At 31.9% G+C, this 17,918-nt stretch overlaps 1 protein-coding gene across 1 annotated transcript in view; it reads right to left on the bottom strand.

Moving 5' to 3' along the window:
* LOC130447761 (tetraspanin-2A) overlaps positions 1-10,370 on the bottom strand; it is a 207,612-nt gene extending 197,242 nt beyond the window's left edge. The window contains exon 1 of the mRNA XM_056784748.1: positions 10,140-10,370. Coding sequence (XP_056640726.1) covers positions 10,140-10,244 — 105 coding nt within the window. The 5' untranslated portion in view covers positions 10,245-10,370. The remainder of the gene's footprint in view (positions 1-10,139) is intronic.
* Between the last annotated feature and the right edge of the window lie 7,548 nt (positions 10,371-17,918).

Genomic DNA, 17,918 nt, shown 5'->3' on the forward strand with positions numbered 1-17,918 from the left:
GGATAAATGATATTCCAAGATAGTCACGTTATATACCGAGAGGCATTAGTTCTACTCACATATATTCAATACTCCAAGATCAAAATTATTCATTTATTTATTCAATCATGAATCTATTCATATGAGCCCCAAACTAAAAACAATCGACTATATGTCTTTCAATACAAGCTACATCAAACAAATGTTCGCGCAACTCCAATCAAATGTCGCTTATTTTTCCGGAATCAATGGATATGTCATCACCGTTCCATTGGAGCATGGTAGGACGGTCAATTCTAGATTTTGCATCAGAAGTTCTTTGTCAGAAGTGTCGAAAAAAATCGCAGAAGATGAATCATTCCCCACCCGACAATATATTTTGTAACTATTCAAACGTAAATTTTATTGTTTTGAAATGTTCATTTGGACATACAAAAAATTAAACGTTAGTTTCATATGTCTCGAAAAAAGGAAAAACCGTAGTCCTTATTTCCAGTTTGCATGTGGCGTCGAACGAAGTGGAAGAAGATGGTTAAAAAAAGCCAGAAATAATATCATTTTATAACAACACAAAATCCGGCTTTGATATGGTCGACAAGCTTTGCGCTACTTATAATGTTGTTAGATCAACTAAAAGGTGGGCTATGGTAATTTTTTATGGTGATATTTCTTGGAAACAAAAATACGTTTGTCACAAGAAGAGAATATTTGAAAAAATTAGGACTAGCCTTGCTAGACGAACAACTAAAAGTGAGGGCCCAAATAAAAAGTCTTCCACGACAAACCAAAGATTTGCTCAAAAATTACAAAACCTTGGAAGCAAAACAACAAGTTCAAGAGGCAACACCTGGACCAAGTAAAAGAAATGCGATGCGAACCATGCTATGTAGAAAATAAGAAAACGTCAGTGTCTGCATATTGTTGTAAAAAATGTGGAATTCATTTATGTATAAAACTCCATACAAGTATGATTTGTAATAAATGTTATAATAAAGAAATTGAAGAGGGTGATTACAGCGATTAATTTTATAAGTTTGCAAAATATTTTGAATAAATAATGTAACTTTAAACCTAGTTCTGGCGATAACCTAATTAAAATTTTACACATATTAAATAATTATTTTTTTTTACTTGCAAAAATGTTGAATTAAAAGTGGAGAAAAGAAGTATTCATATAAAATTTGCTGTATTAATATATTAAAAATAATAATAACAAAAAAAAATTTATTTGATATATGTATCTGCTAGATACAATGCGACCAAATACGTTAGAAATACCCGCGCGCCTAATGGAAGGTTAAAGAAACGGTTTATGCGGTAAAATCACAGGTTTTGGAAGTACCCGAATTGGAATAAACAAAATTATTGCTTCAAATGCGTCCATATCTAATTATAAGTATTTTTTCATCTTTCTTTCTCGAAAATTGAGTAGTAACCCTTGTACGAACGGTTTTATAGAATTTTTTTTTAAATTAACTGGTTTTAAGGCATTTTTCATATGATTTAATTTCCACAGATATAATTCACACTCGTACTTTAAGATAAATCAATCAGTCACTTCTATGCTGTGACGTTTGTCATCCTCTTTAAAGTTTGTTCAAACTTTTATAAGTTCCAATAGTGCACTAGCTCCTCAACTACTACACATGTAAATACACCCAGTTTTGTTAATACATAGATTGCATAAGTTTTGTGTTGTTTTCTTGTGAACTACCTTGCATGGTTATTATCGCGTTTACCAGATAATTTATTTTTATTTATGGAATTTAATTATGCTCGGGAATATAACGGTTCTAACACCGGAGCATTAGCCATGTAATTTATACTTGGGGCTGGGTTTCGTTGTTGGAGAAAAACAATTTTCAGTAATGTTCTTTCTCACGTTTAATCTTAATAGAAAGTAAGCGCATTATTAATTTCTCTTGCGTATTTCATTCCAATTACCAATGAACAAAACAACACGTTAATAATATTATAATATAATAATGAACGAATATCTTATCTATTTCCATAATCTACCTACATATTTCATGATATGTTTTTTTCCTCAGATTATATATACACGACAAGTTAATAACATTCTTAGAAATCAACATAAAATGAATACCAATAATTTTTTTGAAATCTTGTGTATTCTCAATCTGCCCATTATCTCAAAAAAATATTTGCAAACTTATCAGTCCTTCTCTTAAAAGCAGACACGTTCAATTCAAGGATCTGCGTAAGTTGACGATTTTAGGCTAGAAAAAAGGTAACTCCACAACTTACAAAATGTTTATCTATTCTTCTCTCAATGCAATATATTCATTACAAGGTATAGTTCACTCAAATTAGACGAAAAATCGCTGATTCAGAGAAATTTCACCCACATCAGCGAGACTAGCCGATTCCGATATATTTTGGCCGTCTAAAATCGAATTTGAGTTACCGCAGTCTCGAAAATGAGGGGGGGTCGAATATATTGACATATATATACCAAAAATCGTTCTTTTTGCATTTATTTCACTATTTTCAGAAAAAATATGCCTGTAGCGAAAAGCTTAACGCAGGCAAGTTGTAGATAATTAAATTTTGTCGTTGCATATTTGAGCCGCTAGAGGGCTCGCGCAGATTTCAAAACTCATTTCTCGCATTTTCTGGATAGTTATGCTTTTTCGGGAAAAATAGTACTTGTGAAAATTGGAGTATATATTATTATCGACAACTTCTATCAGAAACTTTTATCTGAATAACGCATAATTTCGCTGTTTTCTAGGAAAACTATGCTTTCTATGGAAAAAAATGTGTAGCAGCCTCATAGAGCATAAAAATCTATCTAAAAACTTTTGTCAGAAACATTTTTTTCCATTCTGTTAAGTTTCACCGATGGAAAAATCGTGTATTCGGCTATATATGTCACATTGTATATAGAGGCTTCTGAGACTTGTTTCTGCGCACCCTATATACCGGTGACCAGCAGCTGCATCATCAAACCGAAAACAGCTGGTAGGTCCCTCAAATCTTATGAAGTGAAAGTCGAATCCAAATCAAGGAAATGTTTCATTCTTAAAGAAGACATAGATTTATTGATTATATTAACACAATTAGCTGATCCAAATTGTGATTTATGTATTAATAAATTCTCAAGTAAATTTCAGAATAACGAATACTATGGTAATGCAAATTTGATATACTCGCATTTAAATAAAATTGCAATGTTTCTTCGTGCTTTCATTGGGTGTAATACAACTTCAAGATTCTACAATGTTGGCAAAATTAGAATATACAATGTATTTTTGCCTTTTTCATAACTTCCAAATCCATCAAATACACTCCACGTATCAGATAACATTTTCGAAAGATCGGAAAAAGTATCTTATGAAAATTTTTCGCGGCCGCCTAATAAAAAAAAGGTTTCGGACAGAAATTGTCCGGAATTCTGTATTATACAACTTTTCAATCCATTTTTCCCGAAAAATCGTAACTTATTTGCCAAGGGGTCGGAAGAAACGCAAAGACCCAATTACACGATTTTTCCAGGTGCTCTAACGGGGAAACTAAGCGAAACTGGAAAAAATGTTTCTGACAAAAGTTGTGCGAAGTCTTATGTTCTATAATGCCGTCGTTTAAATTTTTTGCGTCCCCTAGCGGTGAAAATATGCGTTATTCAGAAAAAAGTGAGTTTCGTACAAAAGTTATCGGTAATTTTGTATTCACTATTTCCCCTAGAAAAGCATAGTTTTCCAGAAAATGCAGGAAACGAGTTTTGAAATCTTCTGCACGCCTTCTATTGGCTTAACTATGCAGCTATACAACTCGTCCTGGTTAAGCTTTTTGCTGGGACGCATAGTTTTCTCGCAAAATAGGGAAATAAGTGCAAAGACGGCGATTTTTGGTATATATATATATATATATATATATATATATATATATATATATATATATATATATATATATATATATATATATATATATATATATATATATATATATATATATATATATATATATATGTCAATTTCTCCGCCCCCTCCCATATTCGAGACTCGAATTCCGTTTCAGACCAAAATACATCGGAACTGACTAGTCTCGTTGCAGTAGGACAAATTTCTATGCAGAATGTCTAGTTTGAGTGGACTTGTATAAAAATATTTGTAACCGAATATTACAGATTGAATATTTGAGTTGTAGAGCCGCTTTAATTTGGATCAGATTAAAATGTTTAGTTATAACAACCGATAATAAAATATAAAAAATTCATTTAAAAACGAACGAAAATTTAAATACTGTCAAATAAATGATTTATTTTTCCTCCTCACAACATTTTGAATAGTGCATGTTGATACTGCTCTGAACGACATATGTACATTCCCTCCTTGCGAGTTGTTTCATCACCTGCATGCAATACTGATTATACCGCCCTACGACTAGTTACTAGTTTTGTCCAAAAAAGGACAAAAGGTTTTTGTTTTCATGTAAGTAGACTGTAATCATACTGATTACTCACATTTCAAAATTTAATTATAATAAACGACAAATAATAAACAGAAACTATAAATTCTGAAACATTTTCACATATTGGCTATATGTTAATGTCTCTACGTTCTCGAGGGTCGTCAATTGAATCTTGCCATTCTCCGGCGGAGAGCTTTGGCCAAAATTTATTTGTATTGAACAGTTTCTGAAGAGGGAAACATTCCAAGTAAGATTTTCATCAATGTCAATACGAAGAGAAAATTAATTGAAAATGAAGCAAAAACTCACATCAAAATGTTAATGAAAGTTTGCGTTGATCCTTTCCAATTTGAAATTATTATGCCTCATTTAAAATATACAATAAATTTTATATTTCATCGGCACATAGGCTATTCATTCCTCACTGGATAGTATTAAAAGTTTGACGAGCCAAATAGGCGGTTTGGCTCAACTTTTAACGTCATTAGGAAAGCTGTGAGGGTTGCCTAAGTGTTTCAATGGCACTCGTGTAAGTGCTTGGAGCTCATCGATTACATAGTCTTCCTCTTCCATCATGCACCAGCGGCACTTCGTGATGATCATAGTGTAGAGATGGCATCTTAAGTGACCGTGTTCATTTAAAAATCCAATTACCAGTTAAGTTTCGACTCTATTCAAGTGGAACAGTTGTTTGGTAAGAGAGGCTGAAGGCCCATGTATGTGTGCTTTAACTTTTATCATGCCAGATATCTTTATAGATCGATCCAGAGTCTGCTTTGAAAGCAAACCGTTGCGAGTCATAATATCAACCTTTTTGCTACACCCAGAATAAGTTATGAGCCTATTGATAGATTTACTGATCCTAATTTAGCAAGCAAGCCCACTTAATCTTTGCAGTGACAACTAACCAGTTCTTTTAGGATTTTCTCACACTTAAAGACAAGTCTGGAGCACACCATTATGAACGTCAAGACTTGTGTGGTAGCTCTGCTGTCTAGACATATTCTGATTATTGGGTTTTTATGGCATCCTAAGTGATATATTTGTAAGTATGTGAATCTTAATTTGAATAATTATGAAATTTTAATGAATGTTTTCTCGTTTTTTCTCAATTTGTGGAAAATATTCTCAACGTCTAACACTTAGAATACTGTAGAAGATTTCTGGCTCCGTTCATTGTATAAAATTTTATTTGAGGCTCAATTTTCCTGGCAGCAATAACAGATGAGCAGTATATGGTGATTCTTGTGGTTAGCTTATTATACAAATGAATAGTTTCAATTTATGATCACAAACTGTCAGCTTGACTATGTTGATAAAAAACTACGGTTATGATGCTATAGAAATTATAGAAATGCTAAATCTATAGATTCATAATGATATCTTATATACTTATTCAGGATATGGATATATATTTATTCGATCTTTATTTCCAGCTCTCACTATCGCTCTAGCACAAAAATGATTCTCCACTAATGATTTACATTCCATGTAATATGAAGAACTATTTTTAGGAATGTCTATAACTCTCACTATGTTATAATAATATGAAATTTATTTGAAAACATGAAAATTATTAAAGTCACATCACTTTTCTCAATAATGAAGAGTTGACTAATTTATAAATTGAAGGGAACAGATGAAGCTTTATTTAGTTTTTGTTTTCCAATTTGCGCAACCTTTAAAGTAGCTTCTGTAATAAGAATCCAACTTTTCTTAGCAGTTACATATGAAAATAAAGAAGAGATATGCGCCCAGAACGTCGTTGTCATATGTCAACAGGGGGCGCACCCGATTTATCTTTTCTATATTTCACCCTTGGGGTTGAGCTTGTGACATTCAACGTCTGTGAGGCATATTCTAACTTGATGACCTCTATACTGTTGGGAATAGCGGTTAATGTCCCCGTTGATAACTTTGATGATTTCTAATACCAAGTGGAGAGCAAAAAATTTCAACAAAATGTAAAAGTTCCATATCTCGAAGAGAACAATTGAATGTAGTTCATTGTACAATATAAAAGAGGGCATTATATTGTGTTCAATTGAGAATTGGAACCTAACAAAGATTTTAGTGATTGTAGATTGGGCGAATAAAGAGTCTTAGAAATTTTATAAAAAGTTGCTATATATAATAACTACGCTAATCGTTCAACTATCACTATCTAGGTCATCAATCTTGGAATGAAAATCCAGAATCGACAATCATTAGATATTAGAAGAGATAAAAATCGTTGTTTGTGTTGACTATACTGCAATTACAGTGACCATATGTGTCCCGTGGGCAGAAGAAGCTTAGATACATAGAAGACCAACTGTACAACCAAGGGTCAATATAGATATTTGAAGTAATCACCACTGCGAGATTATATTGAACCAAATGTAAAATTACTGATTAAAAATTTGGACAAAAAAATAGTTCTGTGGCTATTCTTACACTCTATCACAACACTTGAGGATTTAGTCTTTTCTCATAACTCACACCGAATAGCCTTTTTACACTACTATTACAACGACAACGCTCACTGTTACACGTTTCGATAACCAAGTTATCGTCTACAGAGATTGAAGGTGAACTTATTATATCCTCCACTATTAGTGCCTCTTCTAACTGATACAGTGAACTGTGAGACAAAATGACATAATATTGTATTCAACGATTGTTTAGGTGTTCAAGATAAGACGCTGTGGTGGAAATAAACGTTTTTCTCTAAGAAGATAATTGTATAAGACCATTCGAGTCATAGTGTGGAATATGTGCTGATGGCATTAATATATTGCCCTCTCAGTTCTCAGATTAATATTCTAATATGGAAAGGAGACTGTACGATTAGCACTTCTATCCATTGAATAAGGCAAATCTGGAATAAAAGTTTAATCGAGCGATGTGCTAGAAGCAGCGTAGACTTTGAAACGAGTGTATTCAACTTTGTGGTAGCCGAAAATGTTATTAATTTTTTCTCCTGAGTTCATATTAGAAGAAATTCTTGCAAATTTTATCTTTATTATCTTTTTCTGACACTTTCAAATCACTTAAGATTTTTTTCTCCTGTATGTAACTCTTCTAATGTCATTGAGTATATTCCGGTGATTTTTCTACAACATTGAAATTTTTTCTATTGTTCTTAGGAATAAATATTAATTTGGATAATCGTATTCGGGGTAGTTTCTGTTTGTTAAATTTTTATTTTTAATGTAATAAGATGTTTCCAGCTTCTCTGCCTTTTTTTATTAGTTTTTTAACGTCGTTCGTTAAAAACCTGGTAGCGTGCAATTTAATATCAATTGTGTATCTGAGTACCAGTTATTTCTATACCTTAACCAGTTCCTGAGGGGAAGAGTCTCCTTTCGGGGAATTTAAGGTTATAACGTCTTGTACAGGAAGATTATGACGGGGTAATGTAGCAGACATTTCAGTGCAAGACAATCATAGCAGTTATTTTTATAGTTTGAAATAATTGAATAATTGATTCTCTCAAGATAAGGTATTATCAGTCGTATCATTTCTAGGTAATATAATAAAACAAGTTGTTATCGGTGACGCAGCAGAACAAACATTACTAATATTTTTGTGATGGTGAAAACAGTTTTTATGATGTTTGATACAGAAATATTTTTATCTTTATATCTACAATTACTAAGATAGGTATTTCATCAAAATAATTCATAGAAATTTATACTTTTGATGTGAGTTTTCCTATGAGAACCATAATCATAGTATGAAAATTATGTCTTGGTGTTCTAGGATGATTTTTATATAATTTTCTCTATAAATTTCAGTGAAACAAGATTTTTCCGATACATTTCTCAATTCAAAATATTCATTGACCATGTCTCGCAACGGAAGTAAAAATATTTCAACTTCCGTGGGAGTTACATTACATTGGTACGAACTGTTTTTGGTTGTGGATGATAATTAAGTGGTCATAGTTTCTTAAAAATTTCTAATTTCATTGTATTCTCGCCACTTATCGGACACGATAACGGTACTAGGAAAATTTTGTCTATTACAGTCATTAGTGAAGCAGTTGATTTGTCCTCCACAGCGCACAAGAAAAATTTCTTCGGTTCTCTGCGATACCACCAAGCACTCATTGTTTATACTTTGTATATGTATTACTATTGGCAACGGAAGTAAAAGTATTTCAATTTCCGTGAGAGTTTCAGTGAAAGTAAAGCTACTAAAATGTTCACGAAATGACATGAGGGCTGCACAGGCCTTTATAACTAATTGGTACAAACTGTTTTTGGTTCTAGATGAAAACTAATTCAATCGTATGCTCGCAATTTATTGGACATAATAAACATAACAGGAGAATGTTGTCTATTGTCATTAGTAAAGCAGCACATAAGAAATATTTCTCTGTTTCTCTGCAACTCCACCAAGCCCCCACTGTTGTTTTGGTACCCTACCAACATAGTATTACTAGTTATATGGGGATCACGTGTAATAATAGGATGGGCTACTCTTTGCCACGCATTTGTTTTGTTTAGCAATTTTTCTGTTGGGAACCAATTCGAGAGTGGTGGGAACATGTAAGGTGAAAGTCTGCTGTTCCATGGGTATTGGTATTCACGTACCTCAATTTGTATATAAGATTAGATAACTAAATCTTTTTTGTTTGTTCAATTTGCTACGTAAGAAAATATCATTTTCACTATTAACCGCCAGTTTTCAATTTAAGAGATTGAATTTCTTTCAATTTTTTTCCATTTTTTCCTAGAATTTTACGTATTTTTTGTAAATGGATATAGCTTTCATAGCTTTTAATCATAGCCCTGATACATTTTCTTCCTTTTCAACAGTATACAATTTTGGAATTAGAAGCTACAACAATTTTACATTCCGTTATCTTTTTCATTTGACTAGTAAGCCCATTGAGGAAAAAAACCGGTGTCTACTATGTTTGTAAGGGTTATACTTTATAATCGCATTCCAGTTTATTAGAATAGCTTTCGGCAAAGATGCCTGACTTTTCTTTTTTCCTTCCCTAATTAGTTCTTCCTCTTCTTGCCTCTTTAATTCGTAGATGCTTGATTTTATTAATTTCAAATGAATCGAAAAGATTCGAAAAATTTTAGCGGAATTATACGAAAAATGTATATTTTAAAAAATCTTCGTTCAATAGCTATTTGAAGCAACTTCTCATTAATTGAAACTTTAGTAATTTGTATGAACTGACACTGGATTAATACCTCTCGCAGTCCAGAGCTGGTCTGCAGTCTAATGACATGCGTTAACTTTTACTACTTAATAGAATTTATTCAGTCTCAAAATATCTTTTTTTTTATTTTTCAAGAGCTCTTCAGTTTGTTAGTTTTGCCTTCAGTTGGATAAGATTATAGTAGTATGAAAATCGAATGAGATGGTGATGAAGGTGTCTTGATGAATATTTCAAATAGAAAAACCAAGTTAAATGAGGAGTAACGATTAATGAAAATTTAAAAGTAAACAAACGTAAAGTAGCTGTTTGGTACAAACAATAAGTGCTTTGTATCCATATCCAGGTAAAAATAATATATCAATCAAATTATAGCTTTACAAATAAGTTGTTGAGTAGTTTAACTCACTTTCATCTTCTGTATTCTGAACAAACTCTGTAAATTCACTTTCCGAAAGTAAATACAATCTCGTTTATACCTGTAGCTTAATTAAGTGAACCCCGATCTAATCGTCCCCGAGACGCCTTCAGGGGAACTGCGAAAATATATTTTAAAGATACTTACCCATTGCAAGACGTTAGTGAAGAGTATCACGTATTTGATGACGGCAATCTGATTTTCCAATTTGAGGATATTTCCTTCACCCTCTCCGTCTCCTTTGCCAGCCATTTTCCACAACAAAGCTAAATATTCAGACTTTGCGATATATACACAGAAGTAAAATGAAACCGACACCACCGCACTTTGTAACAAAGCTCACTGAACGATGTAGGATCTGAGAAATTAATTTTGCCTCACCTATTTACAGTCGATAAGATAATAATTTTATCATTAATTAAACAATATTGTACAAAGTGATTCACTTGCTAGAGTTATAACTTTTAACGAATTCGTATATTCTCAGTAAATTCATGAAAAGTTGAAAGGATCAAATGATCACGTGAAAAATTTAATTGTTGATTTCATGACAACATTGTTTCAATACATGAAACAATTGATACATAATTGATTACGAAAAATATCTTCATTTACACTGATAAGTAAAATCAAATCAAACATGCATGAATTTATAAGAATTTGAAATACGAGGGTTGATCTATGTGCTCCACCTTTAGCCCATATACAAATTAAAACAATTACCATTATCTCTCTTTGTAACCTAACATTAATAGACTCACTGTGGAAACATGACTGCTCTAGAAGCCTGCATCCGAGAGTGTGATATTTCAATATCAAAATTGATCGTGTTGAGCACCGTCCAGTTATAAAATACCTTAAAATAGTTGACTAAGCTGGATTTCCATATCAAGCCGGTGACGGAAATGATAGTGAGGTTTGATATGTAAGATCACGTGGTGATGAAGACTCTAAATATTGTATATAGATTTGCGGAAGCAGCTGAGGGAGGAGCTATGTCGATGTGATTTTTTGACCATTAACCATAATTTAATTTGGGGTTACAAAACCCGTAAATATATTTTTTGTAAGTCTTGTGATCACACAAAACCCCAAAAATTACACTTATAATAATTTTTTAATCTATCACATACACAGCAAAAATGAGAAATGACATCGAAAATGCGTAATCTAAGGTTCTAGCTTCGATTCTAAAATCTAAGGAGAAAACCAAAAATTTTGAGGTTCGTTTAGATTAGGTTAATCTAGATTAGGTTAGGTTAGGTCACTTTTAGTTAGTTTAATTTAGTTTAGATTAGGTGAAATTAGATTACGTTGAGTTAGGTAAGGTTAGGCTCGTTTTAGTTGCTGTTTCAAACTCTCTCAGTTATTTCAGGCAATATTGTTTCAAATTATGAGCCAGTTATGCGATTTCCTCTTTTCAATACCTTTTTTATCCAATTACAGCTATAGAATCACTTTTTCATAACTTTGCTCCTTTTTATTTTTGCAATGAATTGTCGCATATTTTGAGTCTTCACCTCAAACTATATACCATATCCATCCAATTCCGTCAACAGCACGATACGGAACTTCCACTACATAAAAAATGTTACAGTAAGAAGTTGAAAGGTCCAGGTTCAACACTATCGAAAAAATTTGCAAACTTCAGCAGAACTTATTTTCATATGCGGAAGGCGTACATTTAGTAGTTTACCTAGAAGAAGGAGTCTCAATTACAGGTGCTTATTATGCCAATTTAGATCCAAAATTACGTGGAGCAATAAAACAAAAACACTGGACAAGTAGGGTGAAGTTGATATTTAGCAGAACAACGCAGTTTCAGTTTAGCTATTGCTTATGATCTTGGAAATAAATATCCGAAATTTGCTCGTAAAGACAATAGTAATGATTTCTTCCATATAGTACCCACTATAGACAAATTAGTAAATACCTAGTTTTTATTCATCCAACTCACCAAGTTGGTGTTTCAAGTATCGCCGAAATATGATGAAGTGAGTACATCATTATAAAAACTCTCCCAGTTTCATGAATATTTTGTTCATCTAGAATATTAAAGCAACAGTACACTGCAGAAAGTCCCACATCCTTGAAAATGAAAAATCTGCACTTGTTACAATTGATGTTCATTATAATGGGATGTATCAATTTCCAAAACGATATTGTGGTGAATGTGGTAGGTTTCCTCTTAACCCTTAATAGAATTTGCTGATGAAACTGACATTATAAATGACTTCGTGATCTTTACTGCGCTCATAATATTAAATTTGAGCTTAGGTTTTACACCACACTCTATATAAAAAACATCAATTTGTCGAAGGAATATACATACAGAAGAGATTAATACTGCTGTAGACTAAAGGAAATGAAATGAAAAAAACTATCATCCACCCCTTAAAACACAAAAATTGGTACAATTTGGTTGTTGGTGACCGAACCATTGTGGGGCATAGTTAGAGTTGACCTGATCTTTAAATTCCACAGAAGTTTTATCTGTAAGTTGATTTTAAAACTTCCATTTTCATCGTTTGGCATTTTCAAGGAAAAGTCGAATAACCAAAGTCGACCAAAGATCTATATTCAACAATGTTGTTTAAAATGTTACAAAGAATTTCACATCAGATTAAACAATTTGCAATTCAGTTCTTCTACTGATTAATAAATTTATATTTTATTTTTTTTAGAAGAAAATTCTCATAACATTGTTACGAACATGTTTTCCCTGAAAAGTTTTATTTCCAAAATGGAAATAAGTAACTTCTCATTACCCCCTCCCCAGAATAGTTTGATAGCCTTTGACGTACTTAATACCCTTACCAGTCTCATAAAGTGTGCCAAATTTGATATTTGTACGTTGCAAGGGAGTTTTTTCGACATTTTGAGGGCATAGAGGCGAAGAGATTGCTGATGATATATGCATAAGTATAAGAAACTGTTCCATCAAACTTCAGGGTCAATCAGCTGACTTCACTACTTACCTTAACAGTGTGTATATTATGAATGTGTGTATATCTTGCGTAGCAATTACAGTGTAATTGTTCAGTACTCAGTTATATAAAGCATAAAACTAATTCACAAAAAACATCTTTGGGCGCTAATAGCATAATTGGAACTTATTTCTTCAAAACTGAAGCCAGAGTTCGGAAATTGACACATTGAAATTAAAATTTCATGATTAGTTGATTTCTGCAATAATAGCGGTCAATTACGATTATGAAAATTACTTGGCACCAATAATTCTGACCAATAATGCTCAAAAAAGTGACGCTTGTAATCCACTTCAACTTCATATTAAGCTCGATATCATTTACAAATTGTGATGCCATGAACTGTTTCTTCATTTTCAAAACATACAGCACAGAGACGATAAGATTTATAATGATATATGCATCTCTATTTCTCAATGATTCACATTCTTATTATCTTTTTCTTAAGATACATAAATTAACTGCAACTTATGACAGTGAAAGACATATAAGAAAGGTACAAATTGTTGCGAACTCATCTCCGCCCTGGAACCGGTCCTACTTGGATAAAGTAAAATTCTAAAAGTCGGTTAAGGCGCCGCCTTTGATGAAATGCCCGCAATTCGTTTGATACTTATTTTTATAGCAAGTGGTTTATTTACATTTTTTCTTTTGAATAATATGTATAAGAGTTTGTGTAGCATAATTCAGTTCAATTTATAATAGTTTAGTTTACTAAACAGAGTCAACTAGAAGTAATCGAAGAATTTAAATATATTATTTAAGTTAATTACATTATAGTGATAAGTGAATTATTATAAGTTAATGTAGTGTATGGAGTTTGATTAGATTAAATAAGGGAATAACAGTGTTTAGAAATTCATCTCACCGATAGAAATAGTGTTTAAATAAATAAGAGTTAAGCATAAATATTTTGTGATACTACTATCTACAAGGAATTTGCAATTATCTCTAGTCTTAAAAACAGATATAAATGTGAAACTTATTTTCCTCATTAATATGAATAGTTATGCAACAATATCTGTCTGTACTTCTCTGTACGAAAACATAGTAACTAATTTATTTTCGTTCAAAATATGAAATAAAATATCACATCTCATATAATAGAAACAAGGATAACAGAAATATTTGAATTCGGCTCTTCCCGAATAATTTATCGATGCAACTTCCTCTTGATCTACTCCCAAAACTTTAAACACAAACAACGTCCTGAAGTTGTATCCTCCTTGGGAAACTAATCTTCCAAAGTTGCATATGAGGTAGTTAGTATTTCTTTTAGAAACTTCTCTCGTATTTCGTCTGTGTAGATTCATTTTAATTCAGAGTTAACGAGATACACCATAGCCAATACAAAGCAGGATTATAGTCTGGTACGATAATATGGATTATAAAGAAATATCGCAAAGATTAATAGTCAAACTGGAAAGTTTTCAAAGCACGCTAATACCAGTTAGGTTGAGGTTACGAATCCTAGAAGCTTGGTCATCGCGTTTTGGAATTAACAAGATTTTGACAGAAAAAATTCAACTTCGCTTTTACTGTAGGATATAAAAGTATCAAAATTGGCGAAAAACTGAATATTCTTCTCTCAGTAGATTCAATAATTGACGTGAGTTTTACCTCAAATGTCATTTACCATTATTGGTACCATATTTATCGATTGTTGAATTTCTTACCTTTCAAAATACAGAAGTAGAGCAAAGCTAAACTCGTTTTCTGTAATTACTGCTTTCCCAAAATTATTTACCACCCTATGCATCTAGAATTTCCCGGAAGATCAGTTTTACTTTATATTTAAATTCTATCTGGTATTAACCAGGTGAGTACATTCCAGGTTTGTCATATCTTCGTTATTCCTGAGAAGTGGTGTAACTCGAAAAAATTACATTTTTCAAGATTTTACCACCCAAGAGGAAACGATTTAGTGAAGAGGCATATCTCAAATGGTTCTAAATTGTTCAAGAAGGAGCGTAAGTCACTCAGTCCTGTGCATTTCCTATTAGAGAAAGAATGTCTCAATACAGGTGAGTTATTTTCCGATTTCTGTTACATTTTCTTCAGACTTTGTGTCAATTTTTTTATTATCTTCACTTCCTCATAACATCAGAACGTAAAAAAAACATTATTACCAAATATTACTAGCTTTAGGTGCATGAGTAGACCAAGGATTTATTCGCGATTTTAACTCCAATCTGAAATACACCTCAATTAGACCAGGTGACCCAACTGTGAACAACATCAAAAGCCTACTCTACAATCCAAGTGGAGTAATGAAGTTCATGTTAAATTTTGACGACGAATTTGTGGAAAAAAGGGTGAAAAAGAAGATGTGCAATTGCTAAATTTATTTATTCCATCGAATGATAAGCCAATTACCATCAGTCATGAAAAATATAATCATTTGCAGCAGATAAAGGCTGTTATGCCAGCTGACGTGCATTCTTTTTATGATTATCTTCCCCATAAAAAGGGTTTATGGCTTTTTACTCCAATTTATACCAGTTAAGCCTGAAATGTATTTGAGTTTTTAGTATTGAATTAATTTCTATATTTCTACTTACAATAGACAAGTAACAGGGATAAACCCATGAAAAAAATGTTATAAATTTATGCCTTCATTATTTATAAATAACGTAATATTTTTTTAAGATCATGTACCTTCTCTAGTGGATTGAAACTTTTGAAAAAGTTAGTCATTGTAAACACGATGTTCCTTCATAGAATATTGTGTAATAATAAATTGCGACTAAATTATAGATTTATACTCCTAAAAAGTGGTTTTCTTGAAACCTCTTCCATCACAAATTAAAGTTTGCAACCTTTCCAACATCTATTGATAATTATTATGACAAAACCTATATCAGTAGATAATGATACCTTTTCTATTGATAATAATATTGATATCAATAGTAATTATTGAAATATATCAAATTTAGTATTAACTTAATGTTATTAAAGATTGAAACATAATTATTGTGGATCGTAAGGTAAGTGAAAAAGCATAACTCGGTAAAATATTACAGTTAAAAAACACAACTCAATTAAAAAATATACCCTATTAATCAGTAACGAAATAATTAGGCCAAACTAAACGTAATTGATGGTTGAACTGAAAACAAAAATATATTTTGAAACCTCGCTATTGATTCTTGAGGCGTTTCTTCCTTTTCCTGCAAAGTAGCAAGTTTTGACTTAGGTTCTGAGGTACGACGACGATATGTCAGAAAAAACTCAGTATCTTTTCTTTTAAGTGAATCATCAACATTTTATTTGATATAATTGAGAAAATAATAATCTAATTGAATTCTGGTCTATAAAGCAGAAAAGCACCAGTTTGTTAGTAGGTGTGTGCTTTGAATATTCATAACCTTGGGCAAAGTTCTTGAGCATTTGTTTTGGACAAGAAAACTTTTTAATTGAGTTATTTTCAAAAATAAAGCACAAGCCAGATTAATAGAGAGTGGTAAACAATAAACTTTATTTCAACAGGAGCAGTTGTTGGTGAATTTAAAGTTGTGGATTAAAATGGGAAAATAAATATTTGCGGTATGAAATGAAACTCCCAAAACTTTGTTTTGGTGCTAATGCAACGAGAAACAGATAACTAGATTGAATAGGATTCCTATGAAATTAGAACTACTCAATTCAGTTTATAAAAATGATTATACGAGAAAATTTGCTTGTTTGAGATATAATGAAAACAAAACTTATCTAGAAATTCATCCACTCTATAACAAATAACAATAAATATGAGAATAAATATTATGGTGGCATGTGTGATGACTTAACTGTACTTTTAGTAAACATGGGTAAACATGGGTAAACTTTCAACATAAAAGGTTACTCCAGATCTTCACAAATTGCTTAATTTATACTTCAAGTTAATTTATACTGATATAAGCGGACCTGTTAATGAAGAGAAATAAGAGAGCAAACTATATATATCAACAATCAGGCCTGGTGGAGGTGTGTTAAAAGAATTTTTCAAACTTAATAGCATAGTGCTGGAGTTTACCGCAGGCTATACACCTCAACAGTATGAAGATGCGAAGTAGCTAAACTTGACTTTACTAAATAAGGCCAGAGCAATATTTTTCAACAGTAATTTGCCTAAATATTTACGGGGAGATGTTTAATTGCCAACAGTGGCATTAAATAGTAGAACCCCTGATAAGTTATACTATGGAAAGAATGATTGGTCGAATTCAAGAAATTATGGATCTAAAGTATGGTATGTGCAATTGCCGAAGGAGAATAAATTGGAACCGAGAGGAAGAGAAGGTACGATATGCTGGATATCGAATTTGAGACCAAAAGAGATAAATATTTTGAACGCAAAATTCTTTTATATTCTGTAAAGTAGAGAAGAATATGGGCAAACAGGGCATGACTGTGAAAAAGAATCAACCTTGGAAGAGGTTTGGATGTAGTGTTCCTATCGAACAGTAGGAAATATGGATAAAAAGACCAGGAGAAATGTAGACATAAAAGAACAGGGAAGATACTGTAGTATTTTAATAGTTTTCACATTTATTCTGCAGAAAATTACCCCAAAAACTATGGAATGGCTATAAACAGGGGATGGGGAGACGCTACTAAGTAAGAGTAAAACGCTCACTCAAAATTTTGAACATGGAATAGAACCAAGGATGTACCTAATGAAATTAAAGCTGAATTTGTTTATTTCAAAGGAGTTATCTGTATATTTAAGGATTTTGTAATAATGTAATTTCAATGTTGATATTTTATACTATTTTTACTTCTTTATTGTATTAATAACTTGAAATTGAGAGGGGGTGTGAAGTTCATTTTGTATTTGACGCCCTTTTAACTATGAGTATGCAAGTTTTTAGAAAAAATAAGGTTTTTGAATGTCGAAAAGAAAGGAAGATTGTCAGTTTTATTGAATAAATGCTTAAAGCCTTGGTATATATTTTGA

Source organism: Diorhabda sublineata, chromosome 8, assembly GCF_026230105.1.
Source record: "Diorhabda sublineata isolate icDioSubl1.1 chromosome 8, icDioSubl1.1, whole genome shotgun sequence".
NCBI classification, from domain to species: Eukaryota; Metazoa; Arthropoda; class Insecta; order Coleoptera; family Chrysomelidae; genus Diorhabda; species Diorhabda sublineata.